The 20,521-nt window shown below is 46.6% G+C and overlaps 2 protein-coding genes and 1 long non-coding RNA gene across 10 annotated transcripts in view; 2 read left to right on the plus strand and 1 right to left on the minus strand.

The window, feature by feature from the left end:
- ZBTB7C (zinc finger and BTB domain containing 7C) overlaps positions 1-4,006 on the plus strand; it is a 93,526-nt gene extending 89,520 nt beyond the window's left edge. For all 4 annotated transcript variants that reach the window (XM_015848221.2, XM_032441324.1, XM_015848222.2 and 1 more), the window contains one exon: positions 2,054-4,006. In XM_015848221.2, coding sequence (XP_015703707.1) covers positions 2,054-2,666 — 613 coding nt within the window. In that variant the 3' untranslated portion in view covers positions 2,667-4,006. The remainder of the gene's footprint in view (positions 1-2,053) is intronic.
- A 1,563-nt stretch (positions 4,007-5,569) lies between these two features.
- On the minus strand, positions 5,570-16,895 carry LOC107305712. Of its 3 annotated transcripts, XR_004305582.1 has the most exons (6): positions 16,815-16,895; positions 16,455-16,557; positions 13,946-14,056; positions 12,335-12,573; positions 7,909-8,741; positions 5,570-6,271 (listed from the first exon to the last, which is right to left on the minus strand). It is a non-coding gene; the product is annotated as an uncharacterized LOC107305712 (long non-coding RNA). The 3 variants fall into 3 exon arrangements; XR_004305580.1 differs by lacking the exons at positions 7,909-8,741; positions 16,815-16,895 and having other exon boundaries at positions 16,455-16,808; XR_004305581.1 differs by lacking the exons at positions 7,909-8,741; positions 12,335-12,573; positions 13,946-14,056; positions 16,815-16,895 and having other exon boundaries at positions 16,455-16,808.
- A 252-nt stretch (positions 16,896-17,147) lies between these two features.
- SMAD2 (SMAD family member 2) overlaps positions 17,148-20,521 on the plus strand; it is a 38,398-nt gene continuing 35,024 nt past the window's right edge. For all 3 annotated transcript variants that reach the window (XM_032441308.1, XM_015848207.1, XM_015848208.1), the window contains exon 1: positions 17,148-17,230. The gene's annotated coding sequence lies outside the window, so the exon portion shown is untranslated. The remainder of the gene's footprint in view (positions 17,231-20,521) is intronic.

Consider the following 20,521-nt stretch of genomic DNA (forward strand, 5'->3'; position numbering starts at 1 on the left):
GGCCCCTGGGGTGCTTCATGTTCAGCCTCTTTTTTCTCTCAGCTCTGTGATAACATTCAAGTGGAATTTATGCAGATGATGAGCAGAACTATGTTTCCATGCTCCCAAAAATAAGTTTCCATGCTCCTCTCCATCAGCACGGCAACCTCTGTGTTACGATGCGCTGACACCATTCCCATCATGGGGACAATGGGAAGAAGCCCTGCTGGAGACTGTAGTGTACAGCTCCCAAAATCTGATAGGAGTGAGCGTTGTATCACCACCACTTTGTGGGGCTTCACAGCCAGGGTCTGCCTCTTCTGCTCCTCACTCCCAGGGCCATCTGCCCTCAGGACTTCATTTAATAGCTTGTTAATTGTTTCAACAAAGGCTGCTCAGGTTCTGGTCTGCTGCGGTGCACTGCTCGAGCCCTATAGAGAACACTGCAAATAGTTCAGCTTTCCCACCAGGACAGCCCCAGAGGGCTCAAGGAGAAACTATTGCAGCCAGAAAGGTTAACGTTATTTGTTCACATTATTCGTGCTGTGACAGCTTGCAGAACCCTCATCGCTCTCCTAATGCAATTGCACTGGGGATGTTCACACAGAGAGGGTGTGTTTCTCCCTCTGCTTTATCCAGCATCCTCCATTGCACCCCATGGCTGCCCCAAACACAGCACCCAGCTGAAACAAGCACCCACCATGGTCACCCTGTATGCAGGATTTTCAGCCCTGGCATGTTGTGTGTTTCTTAGGAACAGCAATCCTGTGAGGTTAAACATGGCATGTATGGGTTTAAATTCTATTATAGGTGAAGCTGGGAGCTCTGCTTTTCATTACCATTTCCCAACAATTCCCATTACGTGACCCTGTGTCCATCTGCCTGCAGCTCCACTGAGCGTTATCCATTTGGGCTGCAATTTTCTGTGCTGCTTTGTCTGCTTCTGAGAACTGATTTCAGCACTTTGGGGGGCTGAGGGGAAACATGGCTTCTCTAAAATCTCAGAATAATGGCATCTTTCACAGCTTCTCATTTGGCTCCTGGGTTCTGGCCCCATGGAGGTGCTTCTTTCTGCCTTCCAGAGCGCTGCACAGGCTGCAAACCTTAGGCTCCTTACAGGTGGTGACCAAGTGGCTCTGCTGCTGGGGACACCTCTTTGCATCCTTCATGGAGTCCCATATCTCTGCTTAGAGGCTTCCAGACTCCTCTTGGTGGGACTTTTGTGCCTGCAGAACCAATGAGGATCAGACTGAAGCCCATGATCAGACTGAAAGCATTCAATGGAGTTCTCCCACTTTGCTATTCACTTAATTTCCATGTAGAAACAGACCTCTCTTATGTGTTATGGCTCAGTTCACATGCAGCCGGCTTTCCTTATTACAGCTATGTCCCTCAGCTGTGAGTTCAGCAGAATGCAGAAGGAAAAATCACACATACTCATGAAAAAAAGGGGGAAAAAATAAAGAATTTCTGGGCTGCCAGCTTAGGAAAATATTCTGGTGGCTCTCCGTTGTTGCTTCCCACCTTAAAAAACAGGTGAGCTTTACAGATGGATGCCATGGAGAGGAGGTGGGGGGGAAGGTGCTGCGCCATCCCCTGTATCTGAACCTTTTCGGTGCTGCCAGCCTCCAGCTACAAACCCGGGCTGCGGAGACACCCAGCGGCCAGATGTGGTCATCTGTGCATGGGATTTATTCTATGTTCTGTCTGTGTGAGTTGAAGCACCTGCCCGGAGTGGTGTTGGGTGCCTCAACCTCGGAGACACCCAAGTTTGTTCTGGATGGGGCTGATGGAGCTGTGGGTGTTGTGGTTCCTTGCAGGGCAGTGGGATCAAATGGTCTTTAGATGTCCTTTCCAACGCCGTGATTCTACGATTCTGTGACCTCAGTCATCATCCGCAGAACCCATGGAGTGGTCGGGTTGGAAAGGCCATCAAAGGTTCCTTAGAAGCATAAAGCCATAGAAACGGTTTGGGTTGTTTAGGGTGGGTTTGTCAGATTTTTCCCAAGCTGAGCCACTTTGGGTTGGTCCGCAGAACGTTGTGGGGATGAGTCTGAATTCTCTTCCTTTGCAGGCAGGACAAGCTCAAAATCCACATGCGGAAGCACACGGGAGAGCGGCCCTACCTGTGCATCCACTGCAACGCCAAATTCATCCACAACTACGACCTGAAAAACCACATGCGCATCCACACGGGCGTCCGGCCCTACCAGTGTGAGTTCTGCTACAAGAGCTTCACCCGTTCCGACCACCTCCACCGCCACGTCAAGCGGCAGAGCTGCCGGATGGCCCGACCGCGCCGGGGCCGCAAACCAGCAGCATGGCGGGCGGCCGGCTTGCTCTTTGGGCCCAGTGGCCCACCAGTGGAGAAGGCCTTCATGGTGCCGCCAGCCCTGGAGGAGGTGGGCGGCCTTCCCATGTGCCTTCCTGGCCCCAGCCCTGAGCACTTTATGAGCGGGACGAAGGCGGCGTTCAGCCTGCAGGAGCTGGAGGACACCCAGAGGAAGCTGCTGCGGAGAGCACAGCTAGACATGGAGCGGAACGCGGGCATCTTTGCCTTCGCCCTTGGCCACAGCGACAACCTGGCGGCCCAACCCTTCTTCCCTCTGGCCGACCCGTGGGGCACGGGGTTCAGTGGCCTGGCAGGGCTGGGCCACATGGCGCCCATCCCAGAGGCCACCAACTAGGCCATGGTGGGGCTGCTGCCTTCCTCCACCATGCGCTCTGGGTTGGGTCACCCAACGTTGGTGGCTCCATCCAAGGCTGCTGTTGTCCTCAGCACTCCCAAAACATCACTTGCCTTAGCATGGGGCATGGCCATCCCAGGGACTCCCTGCTTGGGGGACACTGGACACCCATGAGACGTCCAGGCTTGGGTTTGGTATGTTACATTCCTTGACCATTTGGGTCAAAAAGGACTTTTGGGAGTTGTTGGTTGGTTGGTTTTGTTTTTGTTGTTGTTGTTGTTTTGTTTTTGTTTGTGTTGTTTTATTTTTTAGTTAATTCCTAACTCTAGCAACAAAACTAGTTCTGAAGGGGATCCTGGTTGGTTAGTCCTAAACCATCCAAAACAAAACAAACAAACAAACAAACAAAAAAAGACAAAAAACAAACAAAAAAAAGGCTCTGGTATCACCCAGGTGGAATCTGGGTGGAAAAGGGGATATTTTGCTTATTTCTTTTCTTCTTTTTTCTTTTTTTTTTTTTTTTTTTCTTTTTTTCCTCATTTCTTGATTTCATGCAGAGAACCAAACTTCAGTTATGAGCATTTTTCACTTCAGTTGCTTAAAAAGGTAAAGGAAGACTTGTGGGAGAATCAGAAATCAGTTTTGATCCGGAGCTTTGGGGGAAAAAAAAACAAACCATGAGAGAACTCTGAAATGAAAATCATTTCAAACCAAAGATTCGGGATTGCTCACTGAGAATTCACCGTTGCTGACCGTGGGTGTTTGTCCTCAGTTCACCCTTCCGTCTAATTCCTACCCACGTGTTGATGACAAAACTCAACAAAACACCCGGGTGTCCCTGAATCTGCAATGCTGGTTGGAAGCAATCCCGATGCACAAGTTTTCCTGCTGCTGGCACCATGGGGGCTTTGCGGGGAAGGGGCCACTGGGGATTTCTTGTAGATGTGATTGTCTACTTGCCTGCAAGTAGAAATCATCCGTGTTCACCATTCGTTGGCTCAGATCTAGATGTTAAAAATGGGTGGCTTTTCCTTTCCTTCACTTCAACAAATGAAAGGGAATGAAGGGACCTCCGTCCATCTCCACCCAGTCCTTGGTTTGCCCCATGGATGGTTCCACTCTGAAATGTAATGGGGAAGTAATGGAGACAAATGTATGGGGAGAAGAAAGAAAACCTTTTGAAGCTGCATCAAACATTCATTGTCTCTTTTTATTTCTTCTAACTCTTGTGTCGACTTCCCATGCGGCAACGTGTTGTCGAGGACTGGTTCCTTCAGGTGTTTATTTTGGAGTCGTTGTAAAATATCCAAAGATGCTGAGTACTGTATGATCTACAACAACTTGAAGCACGTTGGGGTTTTTTTTGTTGTTGTTGTTGTTGGGTTTTTTTGTCCTTATTTGTGGTTTTTCTTTTTTTTCCCCTTTGTTTTTCCCATATGTCTATAGGGGGAAAAAACATGCACAGTTTTCTATATATAAAAATATTTATATGAGAGCGCTATATACAAAAAAAAAGGGAGAAGGGAAGGGGAAGGCCCGGGGGAAAAAAAAAAAAAAAAAAAAAAAAAACAAAAAAAGGAGAGAGAAACACACACACCAATAAATTTGCCTTAGTTACTCACGGGACAATCACCCTTAACTTTCATCGAAGCTAGAAAGCGAATGAAAATTTCTTAAAAAAGCAAGAATTTTACCTATTTATTAAAGTCTGTGAATTGATGCTGTTGAATTATGAGCAGGTCTTGGTGCTCTTGCCTTTCGCCAAGCTGAGGAAGCTGAGTTGCCCCCCCTCCTCACCCCCAACCTCGGCTCCATCTGTACAAATCTATTTGGAAATCCAGAGCCATCACAGGATCTGAAGCCCCCCACTGGATGGGGATGCTGGCATAGCAATGCTGATGGCCACCACTATTGAGTTAAGGTTGATTCTCCCGCGTTGCTGCTGGGTTGGGTTGTGCAGAGCTGGGAGCGTGTTTTGGGGTGGGTGGGTGGAGGAGAGCAAACCCTATGATGGTGGCACATGGTGGTGACTCCAGGCCACAGGTATTCTGGTGGGCAGGCGTGTTGTGGGGCTGACATCCTCATGCCATCAGAGCAGCAGAGCACTGTGGAAGGCGCCTATTCCTAGAGGCGCTTGAGGCCAAGTTGGATGGGTTTTAACATCCCTTCCGAAGCAACTGTTCCATGTTTCTATGGTTCTGTAATCTTCAAGCCCAAGCCATGCTGTGATTCTGTGATTCAATGCTGTAGGGCTCTATGCAGCTCACAGGGAGGTGGTCCTTGGTCATCTTACCCCATGTCCTGTGGTCCAGCTGTGGCAGGTCCCGACAGAGGGCACCACTGTGAGCCCATCATTCACACTGCAGCTAAAAAGCTGCAAAATTCCCATGTTATTTTAATGCTGTTTTTAAGAGGTGCAGAAGCCTGGAGGGTGGGTTGTGGGTTTCAGCAGTGGGACCCACTCCATGTCATTCAAATTCCACACTATAGAACAGGCACCCTGTGCCTATTGAGACACCTCCGTGCTGAACGTTCAGCTTTAGGTGTCCTCACCTTTAGGGACGTGGTTAGAGGGCGTGGTGGGGATGGGTTGGACTGGATGATCTTGAAGATCTTTTCCAAACCGAGTGATTCCATGACTCTGCCTGCCAAGTGATCTCCATCCATTGGTTGCATGGAAGCAGGCAGGAGAGTGATTCCAGGCCAGACAAACCCCACCACCTCCTCAATGAGAGCTAAAGTGCTTGGAGAGCTCTGGTATCTCACATCTGGCTTTGCAGCTCACGTGGTGCTGAGCATCCTGTCGATGCCTTCACCTCAAGGAGTGAGATTTTCATTTTATATTTTAAATTGTGTGGTTTTCAACCCGATCTCATATTCTGGTTTACTTATAATGTCAAAAAAAAAAAAAAAAAAAAAAAAAAAAAAAAGGGAAAAAAAAAAAAAAAAAAAAAAGATTTTCAAGGGGAGGGTAAAATGAAAATGTGAAAGTCGCTCGGAGGAGCCGTGCGCTAATCAGGCACAGGGGAATAGTGGGAAGAAAACCAGCTTTGGGAGATGCTTGTTAGCAGCAACATACGGCTGCACTCTGCTCTCGAGCAGCTGCTGTTATCTGCTGGAGCATCCAGAGCAAAAAAGGAAAAGAAAAAGAAAGGAAGGAAGCTTGCACTTTGGGAAGCAAAAGGCAAATATAGGGAGACCTGTTTTGGGAATGCCTCGCGATTGGGTTTGTGGGGTCTGCTGTCATCCTTTGGCACAGCCTGCACCTCTTTGGGCTGTGTGTGCCTTCCTTCCCAAGTGCAAAAATGAAATAGAGAAAACAAAAAGCCCTTCCTGCAGAAGATGCCCCGTGGCCCCGCTGCTCTCTGCCCCTTTGGCCCCAGGAGCTGTGCCACCAAGCTGGCTGGAGGGAACATACCTGTGGCGTGGAAATGCCTTTTTGTTCCTTGTTCTCTTGCGTTGAACTGATGGTTCACACCACTTGCACTGTGGGCTGTTGGCAGAATGCTACCAGATCTCTTGTTTCCCTCTCTGGTTTGGTCACGACTCCCCTTGGCTAACGAAGTGGAGGTCCTATAGATGTCCCTGTTGCACATTTTACACCCCTGGAGGAAAATAAAGTGTTACCGAAGCAGTGAGTGGCTCCGTGTTCTTCCTTTGTGCTGCTGTGGGGTTGGGACATGGGGAATGATGGCGTGCGATGGTGGCATTGCACGATGGGCGCAGTGCCCTCACATGAAGCCCGCAGGAAAACAGGGGTGCCCTAAGCGCACAGTTTGGGGTTTTTCCACCCCTCAAACCTTCACGGTTTCTCTCTCTATGAGCTGTCGGCAGCTCAAACCCGCACTGCCCTCGTGTGGTGGCCTGGGGACATCGGCTGTCACCGGTACCCATAGGCTTGTGCTCATAGTTGTATGGGGCAGGCACAGCTCTCCATCGTGTCCTACTGCATCTACCAACCAAGGGCTTTCTGCGCACCAATTAACCACAACCAAATAGTTGTTCTTGTGCTGGTGGAGACAACCCACCCATAGCTCTTGATGGGATGTTTATGGCAAGAAAAGACTGTAATGCTTCATATTCCTGGGGAGAAACTGAGGCACAGTCTCATGTCTCCCTTGCAGCATGTGGGTATCTTAGGATGTGCTGCTGGAACACTTGATCCTGGCGTGGTCTCTTTCAAACCAATCATTCTATGGTCCTGTGATCTTCAAGATCCCTTCCAACCCAACCATTCTATGGTTCTATGATTCTTTAACCTTAGGAGAAAGCCCCTGCTCACCAAAGGGTGGAGATGCATCTCTGGCCCAAGGGGAGGGAAGAAAAGCAAGAAAACAAGAGATCAAACAGGGTGCAAAACACAAACACCTTAGGGTTTGTTCTATGGCAGGTTCTGTGCCTCCAGCATCCCTTGCCATCCATGGGGCCCAAGGTACAGTCTGGCTGCACATCCCCAGATGGGGAGGGATGCACACAGTGGGGATGTTGCAACCCACACACCCATGGCTCTGCACCAGCTGCTGCTCTAGCTCCCCATATGCCAACCCATATGCTCACTCCACATGAAACGCGATGGGAGCGGTTATTTGGAGAGGAAAATGAGCAGCCAGGAGGGACCTCAAGCATCTATTCCTAACTCCTGCTGTGGGCTGGTTGCCACCTATCAGGTCAGGTTGCCCAGGGCTCCATCCAACATGGACTCTAGTACAATCTGTAAATAAGTCACACACCCAGCATTTTCACAAAGCTCTGAGAAGTGACATGGGACAGTGCTGATCTGTCCCTGTGTCACCAGGAAGGGGCTGGAGGGCTCTGCACCTCCTGCAGCCTTGCTATGGGGTGAGTGGCACCATGCAATGGGTTGGGAAAGACGTTGGGATAGCACAGCGCTGAGTGCAGGGCTCCTCCTGGGAAGCAGCTGAGCTTTCTTGCCTTCGCTCCTCTCTTTGTAAAATGGAAATGATGACTTGATCCATCTTTGCAGAGGGGATTATGGCTTAATCTGAGGCTCTGCGGCATGGGAGCATACATTAGCTGTATCGATTGGGATGCTGCCTGCCTGCTTTTGCTTGATCACTCTGAGGGTGTGATGGGATTTGTGACAGGAGGAGGTAGGAGGGGTTTGGGAGCTAATTTCAGGGCTGGGGCCAGCAGGGCAGTGGGCTCATCCCAGTCTGGGGGCAGCTTGCTCAGGGTGACACTGGGAATGTTTGCTATTGAGGGGTTTGAGTCACACCATGACCTCTCCTAGGCTTCGTGAATGCATCCTTGCTCTTGGGTGGATGTTCACTGTCAGCTGGGATGTGGTCAGTAACTCCAAGAGCTCAGATAGGTGCAAAAGCTGGAATCAAGAGAGGGACAGACAGGGGCAGTAACTGTCCCTGGCAGATGTGGCCAAGCAGTAGGCAGCATTTCAACTTGCTTCATGCTGAGAGCTGTCATACAGGTGTGAGGTCTCTGGTTGTGCTGGAAGCTTCTGGGACAGAAGAGTCAATGCAGCAGTTGTTGGTTATGAGTCCTCAAGCTTCCCTCATCTTCTAGGACATGGCCCAAAAACTCAGCTTCTGCAGATGGGAAGACACAAGAGTTTGTGCACTTCTTCCTCCAGGAGAACGCCCTTCTGTGCTGGCAGAACAGACGTATGAGTTCATGAGTTCAGTGTGTGTCAGGGCCTAACACTGAGATCACAACATTGGCATTGCCCAAACCTTCCAACTTCACGCATGCTATTTGCCATTCCTTCCTCTCTGCTTCTGCTTTTTTCTTCAGTGTTCTCAACTCTCCATCCCCTGGGATGGGCACCATCCCCTAGGCACACCCCTTGGGTAACCATTCCTTGAGGTTATGATTTTTCTTTTCCCCCAAGCTCAAAATCATGTGCAAACCTCTTTCAGGCAACCCAAGTGGAGCTGGAACTACATGATATTAAATGTCCCTTCCAACCCAACCATCCCATGGTTCACCAATATTTAAGGTCCCCTCCAATCCAAATGTTCTGTTGTCCAATGCTCCTCAGCACAGCTTCAATCCGTTTCTTTACCTTTCCAACTCCCTCTGCTCACTTAGCACTGAAAGCTGAAAAAAGACACAAATGTTGATCAACCAAGTATTTAAAATTCAATAGTTAATATCATTGAGATTTAACATAACGCTCCGATGGAGTTTAATGAAAGATGGACTTGTTCTGAATGATAGAGGAAAAAAAGGGGGTAATTACTTAACTGAACTCTAATTTCATTCATTGTTATTAGGTGGATTTAGATTATTGCTCACTCAAGATTAGAGACTTGAAGTACATGGCTGAAATCCTCTTTCTAATTCAGAACTGCTAAATCCTTGGGTCTTCCTCCACTGCTGTGTTTTGATTTGCATCTGTGCTCCTCTCCAGGATATAATTGAGCAAAACATCTCATTTCTTCTTTTCTCTTTCCTGTTCTCCTAACAGCAAATGCTGCAGGCACACTAGCACTGACTCCTCTGGGTTGATAATTACAAACTTTGATGCAAACAATAATTAATTTCATTGAAACAAAAGACACCAACAACATGAAACCAACTAAAAAATGTCTTCTGAAGATTTTCTGGGGAAGAAGTATTCCAGACCTTGGTTCTAAGTACACTGACTGAGAAATAAGTGCCCCTATTCATTGCAGGAGTTGGACCAGATGATCCTTGCAGAGACCTTCCAGCCCAAAAGATTGTGTATTCCATTGGTGGTGGAAGGCACTGGTACTTGAGGAGATCCTTGACATGCTGCCTGCCTCTCCTCATCATCAGTAGGTGAAGAGATGAATTATTTGAGTTATTTCCATGCAAAGTGAGTCCTGGTTGAGGAGAATTAAATGGTTATTTCAGTGTCGTTTGCATGGACAAGGGAAAAGCATGATGACACCCAATTTTTCTCACTGATGTCCAACCCATACACTACTCCGGGGCAGTGGAATGCCACCTCACATTCACTGTCACATCCCAGCAACTGAATATCACACAGAGACATGAAGCAAGTAGTTTGGGATGCCTTGGGCAGTAGAAGAGAAGTTGCTAGGGCAGCTGTTGAAGTGTTACCAGCTCTCAGCCAATGGGTTAGGGATAAAGGTAGGCATAGGGGCATAGGTAGGGATAGGATTGGCATTGGAATATCTTTTATGTGTGTGTGTGAAACAGCCAGAGCTCACACTGGGAGCCAAGGAGAACAGACAAGCACTCAGGCATTAGATGAGGTATAATCCCCCTTAATCCCATTTCTAAACCCGGTCGCTGGAATTAGCATTATTAGCATGAGGACACTATGGCATATCATTTATTTAACTATTACTGACTCTTTGTGAAGAGAGTAATCCCCAGCCTACAACTGCATACTATCTCCTCCATCTCATATGGAGAACATGAAGGGACAAAACCAGCAGATATAGCTCGCTACTGCTGGTGCAAATGGCAGCAAAACAAATGTGAAAGACCCTACAGGACCTGTAGATACAGATAAGGAGGAAGGAAAGTCCACTGTACACAGCAAACCCAGACATGCTCTTCTACTGCCATGGGACCTGATCAAGGCTCAGCCCTTCTCCAGCTGCACACTCCCAGCATAGCCTGGGGTACAGTTTGGAATCTACGTTAGGCCAGGGACCATTAGCAACATTTTCACGTTTCCATCTTGTTTTGGAAAAGGAAAGCCTTGATACTGGTGTCTCCACTGCCCCTATGCACCTGTAGGGATAAGAGGATGGCACTGAGCACCTCTCAAAAGATAGAGCACATTTAGCCTTGCAAATCCTGCACTGCATTTATTTTCCTTTCGGACATTACAGACCAAAAACACGCTCCAAATATCCTTTTCTGAAGTCAAAAGACTCTTCAGGTTCTGCCTTTTTTGGATGACCCAATATTCCCACCAGCATTTCCAGCTGAGGCCATTATGGAACCGTGTAATGGTGTGGAGTCACACCAGCTGCAGTGCTCAAGGTAAGGCATGAAGTCAGGAGATGGGAGGAAATGGTTTGATTCTTTCTTGGCGATGGTCTTACCTGTCTGGAATTGTAAATTGTAAATATGATGACTGAAAGAGGATTCACAAAGAAAATACTCTCCCCTATCATTTTGTTAACTCTGTAAGCTGACAGCACATCGCCGCATCTAGGCAGCTTTGTGGGGAGGATGACAGTTGGCTGTCAAGGACACAGGGTGGTGAGATGCTACGTGCACCTCTCCTCCAGCTCCAGGGGAAATAACAGTGTCAGCAGTAAAAGGATGAGGAGAGGGCAGCCAGGGAGGGGTGATCAGACAGCAGCCAAACCCTCCAGGTGTCACTTTTTGGGGCACCAGCAGGACAGGGCAATTCCTACATGGAATCCATCAGTATAGGCATTAAGATAAAGACAAACATTTTCTTGGGCAGGATGATACCGGATTCAAGGCATGTCTCACTGTCTTTCTTAAGAGTGGAAAGAGTTCAGACTGATTTTCCCTCCCCAGACAGTGCAGTCAGCCGTAATGCTGAGTGTTTTGTATTGCAAAATCCAGCCTACAAGCCCTGAACTCTACACAGAGCACCTGGAACGCCTGAGCTGTCAAGCTCAATCAGATGGGTTCTGCTTCTGAATTACAGATATCCTGAAAAGGAGCTTCCAGACAGACTGCCCAGAGAGCTGTGGGTGCCCCCATGGACGGGGCCCTGAGCACCCTGAACTGGTGAGGGGCACACAGCCCATAGCAGGGGTGGGGCTGGGGGGCTTTGAGGTCCCTTCCAACCCAACCATTCCATGGTTCTGTGATCTTCAAGGCCCCTTCCAACTCTTTATTCGTTCTTTTGCCTCCTTTAGCTCCAAAAGGGTTTTCTTTTCCCTCATTTTTGGCCCAAATACAAGCTGAGATTCACAAAACTTAACACTAATTATTACACTCAGTTGCTGGTCCTTCAAGGCTTTGCATTCTCAGGCCACTCATGAGGATCACTTGGGGCTTCATGTGGTCAAAATGGTCAGTCTCTGCTTTGCAAAAGCACTAACATCTATCACCTGTATAATAGAAATGAATCGTAGAATTGTTGGAGTTTGAAGGAAGACTTGCCTTAAACTTGCCAAAACTTGCATTTAATCCTTACTTGGTGCAAGATACTTGCATTAATTATGTAAAGGAAAGCACAAGGTCCTTGGAATGCCTCTGATACCACGCACTGCTGAGTCTGAGATCCAAACTGCTCTGTTTGCATTGACCTTCAAGCCAGAGGCTGAGTAGCAAGGCACTGACTCTCAGGAATGGCACTGTTTGCCTCCAGGTACTGCTGATTACAAATTGCTGCAGATTACTGCTTCTGTAGACTTGGAAACTGCTTTATCTTGGAATGAACACATACTACACGCTTGCTGCTGTAGCAGGGGGGTTGGACTCAATGATCTCTCGAGATCTTTTACAACTCCTGCAATGCTGTGATTCCCTGATTACTGAGCATTACTCTCTTTGACCTTTTTTTCTTGCCTTGTCCTAAATAGAGAAGTGTTATTATACAATGTATTTAAATGTAAGTTTAAGTCTCCATACTTTGAAAAAAGACATTGCAGAAGTAAAGAGTATTTGGAATAAATGTTTAAGTATGGAAACTTTCCTTGCAGTGAGAGACATTCATTCATTCATTCATTTAAGAAAACCACTGAGACGTAATTCTCTCCTACCTGTCAAATCCTTACATGCAATGGAGATGTCTTCTTATGGACGTGAGTCTAGCAAAATGAGACCCCCCCAGAAGGCATAATGAGCTCTAATGGCATGAAGCTGAAGCGAAACAAATTCCATGCAAGCTCTTGCTTTCATTCCAGGTTGGTGGATTTCTCCCACCTCAGCCTCATGGATGGAGATGAGCTGCCTTCTCCAGAACTGATGGTCAGTAGCTCTGAGCTGCAGAGGTTGTGAGCTGGAAAAAGAGAGATTCTATGGAGGAAATGATTTGGCCCTCAAATAAATAACATAGAGATGACTGTAATGGTCTGTCTTGGTCATAAATTTGAAGATTCTGGTTAAATGTTGACTTTTAAACTTTTAGTGACTTAAATCCTGCAGCAAGGACATGGGATCAGGACAACATCCTCCACCATGTGGGAGATAAGTTTGTATGTGTTGCTAGAAAGGCACTCTGTAAGTAAAACAAGGGAACATTTACTTCTGCAGAGAGTGGATTTCCCTTTTCCCAACTCAGCCTGACCCTTGCAATGCAGAGCCAGGTAATAGAGGCTCAACTGTCCCCTTCCCCAAGAAACAGAAGCCATTGGTTGGGTCCAGATGTTGTGAGAAGGGAGATTTTTGAGTAAGTTATTTACTCATCATGGCTAATGCTGAGACCAGAAATAAACAGAACGGCAGCTTTGTAATGATGAAGTCCCAGTGTATTTCTAAAGCCTCGTTTCTTATTATGGCCATATTTTTATTTTGTGATGTCTCCACCTGCCTAACAGTAATATATGTTTTATATCTCGAAATAAAAATAAGCAAGGGAGATTTCTGTGGCTTCTCTGAATGCTTGCTTTATCTGTGCTATTCATCAAAATAGCAGCACCTATTTAAGTGATATTGTCTTAAATCACCAGTTTTTGAAAGCACAAATATTCAAAATTTGCAGCTAAAGCTTTGCAAGACCAATAATAACATGAAGAAAACTTTTATCTCAAAGGATTCCAGATACTTCATAAACTAATAGAGAAAATATATGGAGAAATCACTTCCAACTCCGCTACTGATGTAGCACAGATGGTGTAGAAAAGTGGGGTAAATCTCATTGAGACTAATCTATACAAACATATGCTTAATTAGCACAGTGCATCTCACACAGGGTAAAACAGAAGCAGACTGTATTGCAATAACCGATCACAGCATAAATTGGTTTATTTTGATCCTTGCTAGGGAGGCACCAACTATTTATTTTATTGTGCAGATTTCAGTGTGATGATGAATTCATTTCAGTTTGCTGGAAAAATGAAAACAGAAGAAGGGAACAGGAATGGCAAAAAAGAGAAAAATAAAATAAAAAAAAAAAACCAACAAATGAATGACTGCATTTACGCTGAATTTTATTCTTTTGACTGATCCCAATGCCTTGAACAGACCCATTCACTGCACAGATTTGAGCGTGCACACAAATCCTTGCTGGACTGAGGCCTGCCATTAAGTCAGAAACAAAGCCATTGTCCCCCAGGCCTCCTCTCAATTACTCTTGTTTATTTAAGTCAATAAAGATAAACGGGTGTAAATCTCTCTGTAAACAAGGCTATTTCACTTTAACGATGGCTTACTTGGGGTTAGCATAAATGTGTTTCTAATCAACTTCAGCTAATCCAAACTGAAGGACACAAGCTTACAAATGGTGTTGTCTTTGGGATAATAGGAAATGATGGTCGAACAACCTGAGAAAAAAAAAAACAAAACAAAAACCAGAGATGTTGATAGCACAAAGCATGTCAGATCTATACAGATCAGGAAGGCAAAGGAAAGAAATGCTATTTGCAATGGCCATGGGCAGCTGAGAGCAGCCAGGCACTTGCTAGAAGGGTGAATCATAGAATGACGGAATCACTAAGGTTGGAAAGACCTACAAGATCCCCATGACCAACCCCAACATACATTTGCTGACCATGTCTCCATGGTTCTGGAACACCTACAGGGACAGTGACTTCCCTGGGCAGCCTGTGCCAGTGCTGACCACTCTTTCAGAGAAGAAACTGTTTGCAATATCGAATGTGAACATCCCCCAGTGCAACTTAAGGCCATAATTAAAGTGTTTTGAGTTCAAGAGGTGTAAGAAGTTCCTTGGCACTGGCTGACCACACCTACAGTTAGGCATAAAGCTGAGGCTTTGAAGCCAGGAGACTGCCATGATGTTGAGATGACCAAGTTTAAAGTATGTGTAATGTCTGTGATTGCATCTGAGCTACCAAGCCTTTGTAATTTTCCTCTATCACGACCTTACTGCCTTGACTGTATGGAATTCCTGACCCATTTCAGGGCAGAGTAGAACAACTAGTCACTGGCTGTGAGGATATATGGATAAGTTAAGATAGTTTCATCATTTACTCAAGAGAATTATGCCATGCAAATCAAGAACGAGAATAAACAGTGGCCTTCCAATGCCTGAAGGGGGCCTACAGGAAAGCTGGAAGGGGAAATGGCTTCAAACTGAAAGAGGGTAGATTCAGACTAGATATTAGGAAGAAATTCTTTACTGTGAGGGTGGTGAGGCACTCGAACAGGATGCCCCATCCCTGGAAGCCCTCAAGGCCAGGCTGGATGGGGCTGTGGGCAACCTGGTGTAGAGGGAGGTGTCCCTGCATACAGCAAGGGGTTGGAAATAGATGATCTTCAAAGTCCTTTCCAACACAAACCATTCTATGATAAATACATAAATCTTCTGATTGTGTTATGAATTTCATCCAGGAGATGTCAGTTATAAAGATCCTTGTCTAGCTCTATAGCATCTGACAGATGTACTTTATAACAGGAACACCAACCACTTTGCGCTCTGATACATCAGGAATACGTCTCTGCTTTTAGCGTGTTATTTTACACTAATTACTTCTTAATTCCACTTTGACAAGCTTACGTCAGAGGCCACCAAGTTCTTTGCACTGTGTGACTACTCCTTTTTATTGTTGGGTTGTGCTTTTTGCTTCTTTTTTGCTTTGCTTTGAAATCATCTAAGAGCCTGATCTGAAACTGGAGTGATTTATGCAGTATAGGAAACAGACTTCTGCATTTTGGAAGAGGTAGTGAACAAGTTAGAGCTTCAACATTTCAGACACTTTTCATTACTAAAAAGATGAAAAGAAGAGCAGGAAAATGAAATGTCTTTTTATGTACTTGGCTGCTGCTCCCGACTTTAAGTCTTGGAGTTTTTTAAAGGAGGAAGACTGCTCCTTTGCACATATTTAGTCTACTACATGCTGCTGTGACTGAGAAGATTGTGTGGAAGCAGCACTGCAACCACTGATGTAAGAATCAAAGCTCTTATTGAAGGATATGCTAGAGCTTCAATACAATGAGTTTAAGAAATCTGGGAACACTTCACAGTGCTTCTCCATGGACTCACAGTCACTTTCACCACACATTATTCCCTGTCTTGAGCTTGCTGGCTGATCCTTTTGTACCCAAACTGTTTGGATCTCTCTCTTTTGTTATTTTCCATAGAACAGATAATTCTGACACACTGCTAAGAATGAACTCAAAGCACAAACTATCTGCCCTGTCTCCAAGGCCCTGCCTTCCTGGCAATGCACTTGGTGCTTGTCTTCATCATCACGGTGATATCTGATAGTGTCCAGTCATTTAGAAATCCCAGGTGTCTTTCAACTTATCTGATATCGCTTTTTTTTTCCTTTTATCTCTTCGGGGATTTGCTCACAGCCTTTGGGAAGTCAACACACAGCGCAGCCAATCACCATTTCATCATGTTGTCTTTAGATCACAGGTTACTCCCTTTGTTCTTTCCAGCCCGACAGGTGAAACAGTGGCTGGGAAATAACCATGAGAACGTCATTCTGGAAGGTGTTGATCCCTGGGAGAACCCCCAGAGCCCTTCCTTGAGATGCTGATGCTCTTCTCACTGCAGGTTCATACACCAACGGGACTGCCATCCACCTGTACCACATTGATGTGCTGAGCAGCACTGCATTGACTTACCATCTAGCAACACCCAGCTTCAACACAAGGTAACAGAGGAGGCACAGAACCTGAGGGTGAAGGTATGTGGATGGATGGAAGAGCTTTCTAGGGCAGCTGAAGTTATAGATGACAATATAGACACCTTACCTGGCTCCTCCATAGCCACCATGCTTCTCAGGCAGCTTCAGGGCCCTGATGCCGTCTGCTTCTTTTGCTTTTTCCCCTCCTAAAGAAACGAGGCTTGTTTTACCTATTCCAACCCAAATGAACAGGGTTATTTTACCTATTCCAACCCAAATGAATAGGGATGCTATGAGGAGAAGGCATCTGCAAAGTGGCTAAAGGATGTTAGGGATCAACCATGGGGAAGGCTCTGAGGAGACTCTGGGGCTGAGGGGTACTGAGGGTCTCTGGGGGGGCTTTGGCTGGGGTCTAATGGGGTCCTGGAGGGGCTCTGAAGGGACGGGCCCTCACCCCCCATTACCCCCATCCAACTGAACGCCTCACCCCATTAACACCACAGACACAGCTGTACGCATGCGCACTACGCGACACACAAACTCTGCCCCTTCTCAGGCTCAACCGCCCCCAGCCGTCGCGCCGGTCGGAGAGTGACAGCTGGATTAGCCAATGAGAAGCGCTGCTTTTGGTGAGCCCGCCCACCCGGCTCCAGCGCTCCTCTCCTTTTTCTTTTTTTTTTCCCTAGCCGTCATCCCATTGGCTGCACAACCCGCCAATCATCTGCGTAGGATGCGCAAAGCCAATGTCATCTCTTCATTTTTTAATTGACAAGCGAATCAACCAATAGAAATCCTCCCCTCCCACCTCCGTTGGCAGTGACCAACGAGCACGGGGAAGGCGGGCTCACAGTGCGCAGCGCTGAGGAGGGAGGAGGAGGTGTCGGCGGAGCTCCGGGACGGGAGGTCGGTGTGGGACCCATAGATAGACTGGGCCGGCTCTGAGGGGCAGCGGGAGGCAAGGGGAAAGGCAGGAGGGCCGGGGGGGGTGAAGGGAGGTGGGGCGGGCCTGCTACCGGCTGGGTAGGCCATGGGGCCTCCTCACCCTTTGTTGTGGTGGGGACGCGGCCGAGCTCGGGGGGGGGGAGGAGAATGGGGGGATCCAATAGTGGGTCCGGGCGGTACCACACGAACCGGACCGGGGCCTCAATGCAGATAGGGGCTGTACACACAGATCCATTTAACGTCACACCCCCCATAGCTAATGCACTGCGCTGTGATGGAGCAGCTGGTCCTCGCTGTGTTGTTTGTGTGTTGTTTTCTTATTGGAGGGGCCTCAGTGCAGGATTTAACCATGGGGAGGTAAGGGAACAAAAGGTGGGGGAGAAGCTCTTGTGATATCCGACAGGGTTCAGTAGGATGCAGCTCAGTTTTGTGTCTTGTTGGTGGGACGTCGTAATCTTAAAGAAGCCATGTGTGTTCTGCCTTTAAATCCCTTCATGTTGAATGGGTGGTTTTAGGGAAAAGTTCTTTTTGCTGCATCCACTGCAGAAAAAAAAATAAAAAAATCTGAAAATTCTTCTTGTGGTCACGGATGAGCAACTTCCATCTGCATCCATAAGTTAGTAATGACACCGTATGAGGAGCCCACTAACAGCGGGTTGGTCTGTCTATAAGTGTTCCACTCGTAGCCTTGAGAGCTGCCGCTTTCAGGTTGATTCATGGCATCATGGAGTCTGTGGTCAGGCTGATCAGTCTTTTATCTGTCCTCCAGACTGGAAGAACCTCCTGTTGTTAAGTCGAAAGGTGTCTCTAACGGAACGCAGTTGCTGTTTAGACTCTAGGAAGTGTTATCACAGTGTGGGAGCTGTGGTTGCGTACATGAGTAGCTTTATTGTTTGTTCTGAGGGGTGGCTTTGAAACTTCAGTGTTCACAAGCTCCAGTGAATTACAGGGGAATGAGAATATCAATAAAGGCTTGAAGTTTACATTTCCTTCTCCCTGCCTGGCTCCATTTGCTTAGCACTGTCTTGGTGAAAGACAGCACTGGTTATCAGTGCCTCTAAAAGAGGAGTGGGGGAGGATTGCAGTAAGAGTGGCTCAAACTTCGGATCACTTTTAACAGTAACTTGGGGGTGTTTAATAACTGATCTGTAATTGCGTGGTTCAGGATTTGGCAGTCACCCTTAGAAACAAGGGGCATGAGCAAAATCACAGTGTATCAATTGTATCACAGTGTATCTCTAAATGAAAGGCCCTGCTGGGAGCTCCTCCACCTTCCTGCTCCACTTGATCTTTTAGAAGCGTTGAGCGCTGGTTGATGTAATTGAGTTTATTGGAGCTCAGAAATCTCCGCTGCGGAGCGCAGATTTAAGAGACAAAACTTGTCTCCATCTGTCTAATCTCTTTCCCACAAACGTTCTGGCAGAACAGGCTTGGTGTAGTGCGTTTTGGCTAACAAAGAATATGATTCTGGTGGAGACCGAAGAAAACTCCCAAATTTTCTTTCTGTAAGAGCAGCACACAGAGTTTTAATTATTATAAAAAGTATCCTAGATTTTTCAAATGTACTCAACTCTGCCTTAACGACTGTGCATGTAAATGCCTTGTAATTGAAAGCAGCCATTTATGGGCCTGACTTGCTAAGTGAGCTGTAAATTCTGCTTTTCAGATTGGATTTAATGACTTTTATCATAAAGCCACAAACTGGTTGTGAGCTGTGCCGAGAGGCAAACAATACCTAAGCTTACTTTGCCAAAATATTTGTAATTGTGGATTTGTTAAACTGAATTGCTGCAGGTCATGCGATGGGATTAGTTTTTTGTAATGGAATGGAGAGTGCAGGCAGCGTTGTGCTCAGTTACTCTCTGGGCTAGAAGAAATTGGAGATGGCAGAAAATCTTGCTAAACGTTGCTTTCAACTTCCTGCAGTGCTGCTGGATTACAGAAAGGAAGACTTCGTTCCAGATGACTTTTTGTTGTGATTAAGTGTGTTTGACAGCCAGAGTGCGAAGGGAGACCAAGAAGAGACTGTGAGAGAGCAGCTCCTGGTTTGCTGTCGGTGTAGTCTGGGGCTTGAGCTTGATTTAATTAAGCCGGAGGAAGATGAGCTTAATGGAAGACACTCTTCAAGCTCTGCTGGTGGTGGAGGAAGGAGAGTTTAACGAAGTTGGGAAACTGTAAAGTTATGCAGATAGGAGCTGAAACAGGCCCCCAAGTACCTGCTAATCAGTTCTGGGACTGCTCCTTTCAGATTTACCCAGGAGCATTTCCTTTCTAACCTAATGGAACTGACTCTTGCCTGTTACCCATGGAAAGTTTTAATCAAAACAAATTAGGTGAGAAGAGCTTAAACTGCTGTGGTTTGGAATGCTCATTTGGTGCTTTTGTGGCTCTGCTGAGGTCTTTCAGTATTAAGGAGCAATGCTCTTGAGTTCATAAATACTAAGTATGTGGGAAAAGCGTGCTGCTTTGCCGACAGGTGAATTGGCTGCCTGCAGCCATGGTACCTTTTTCTGGCTTCCAAGAGAATTGCTAAGATATATTGCTCTTATAATTATTCCAATCAGAGGTCAGTAAAATTAACATCTTTGCTTCTTTCTCATATTTCTGGTTGCATGCAATTTAGTGTCACAGGGTGATGTGTTGCTTTCAATCTGTTAATTTTCTTATAACAATAATTTTATTAATTTGTCTGTAGTTTTCAGTACTACTTAGTAACTGGAGAAAAATTAAACTTCTGAAGTTGACCATCATGTTGGTGCTTATTTTGGTTCTCCATATAAGAAATGCGGGTTTTCTCATTTGTTTCATAATCAGACTTCATGAAATGAGTGAGAGGAAAAATGTCTGTGTTCAGAGTAGATAGATAATTCTCTCCTCAATGAGCTGTACAGAGGAAAATGTTGTTAGGCAAAGTTTCGAGATCCTCTGCGATGCTTGAGCATAATGAACTTCAAAATCTGTGTGCAAATCGAGTCTGTATAATGGAATATTGCAAAATCCTCATTCTAAGGTTATCCCAGAGATGGAGCTACTGACTGCCTGGATCACAGGAAACCTGCATTGAACTTCAGCAGCTCATGCAGGAGCTCAGCCTGGAGCTTGGCTTTGCAGATGAAGCCGTGGCCAGATGGAGCCCCTTGGGAGGCAGTGTTCCTGAGCCCTCCCCACTGCTGGGTAATTGGCTGCAAGGCTCAGCTAGGGGGGAACCATGGCTCAGGGCTGGATTCTTCTGCCCCCCAACTCTCTGCCACC

Source organism: Coturnix japonica, chromosome Z (assembly GCF_001577835.2).
Source record: "Coturnix japonica isolate 7356 chromosome Z, Coturnix japonica 2.1, whole genome shotgun sequence".
NCBI classification, from domain to species: Eukaryota; Metazoa; Chordata; class Aves; order Galliformes; family Phasianidae; genus Coturnix; species Coturnix japonica.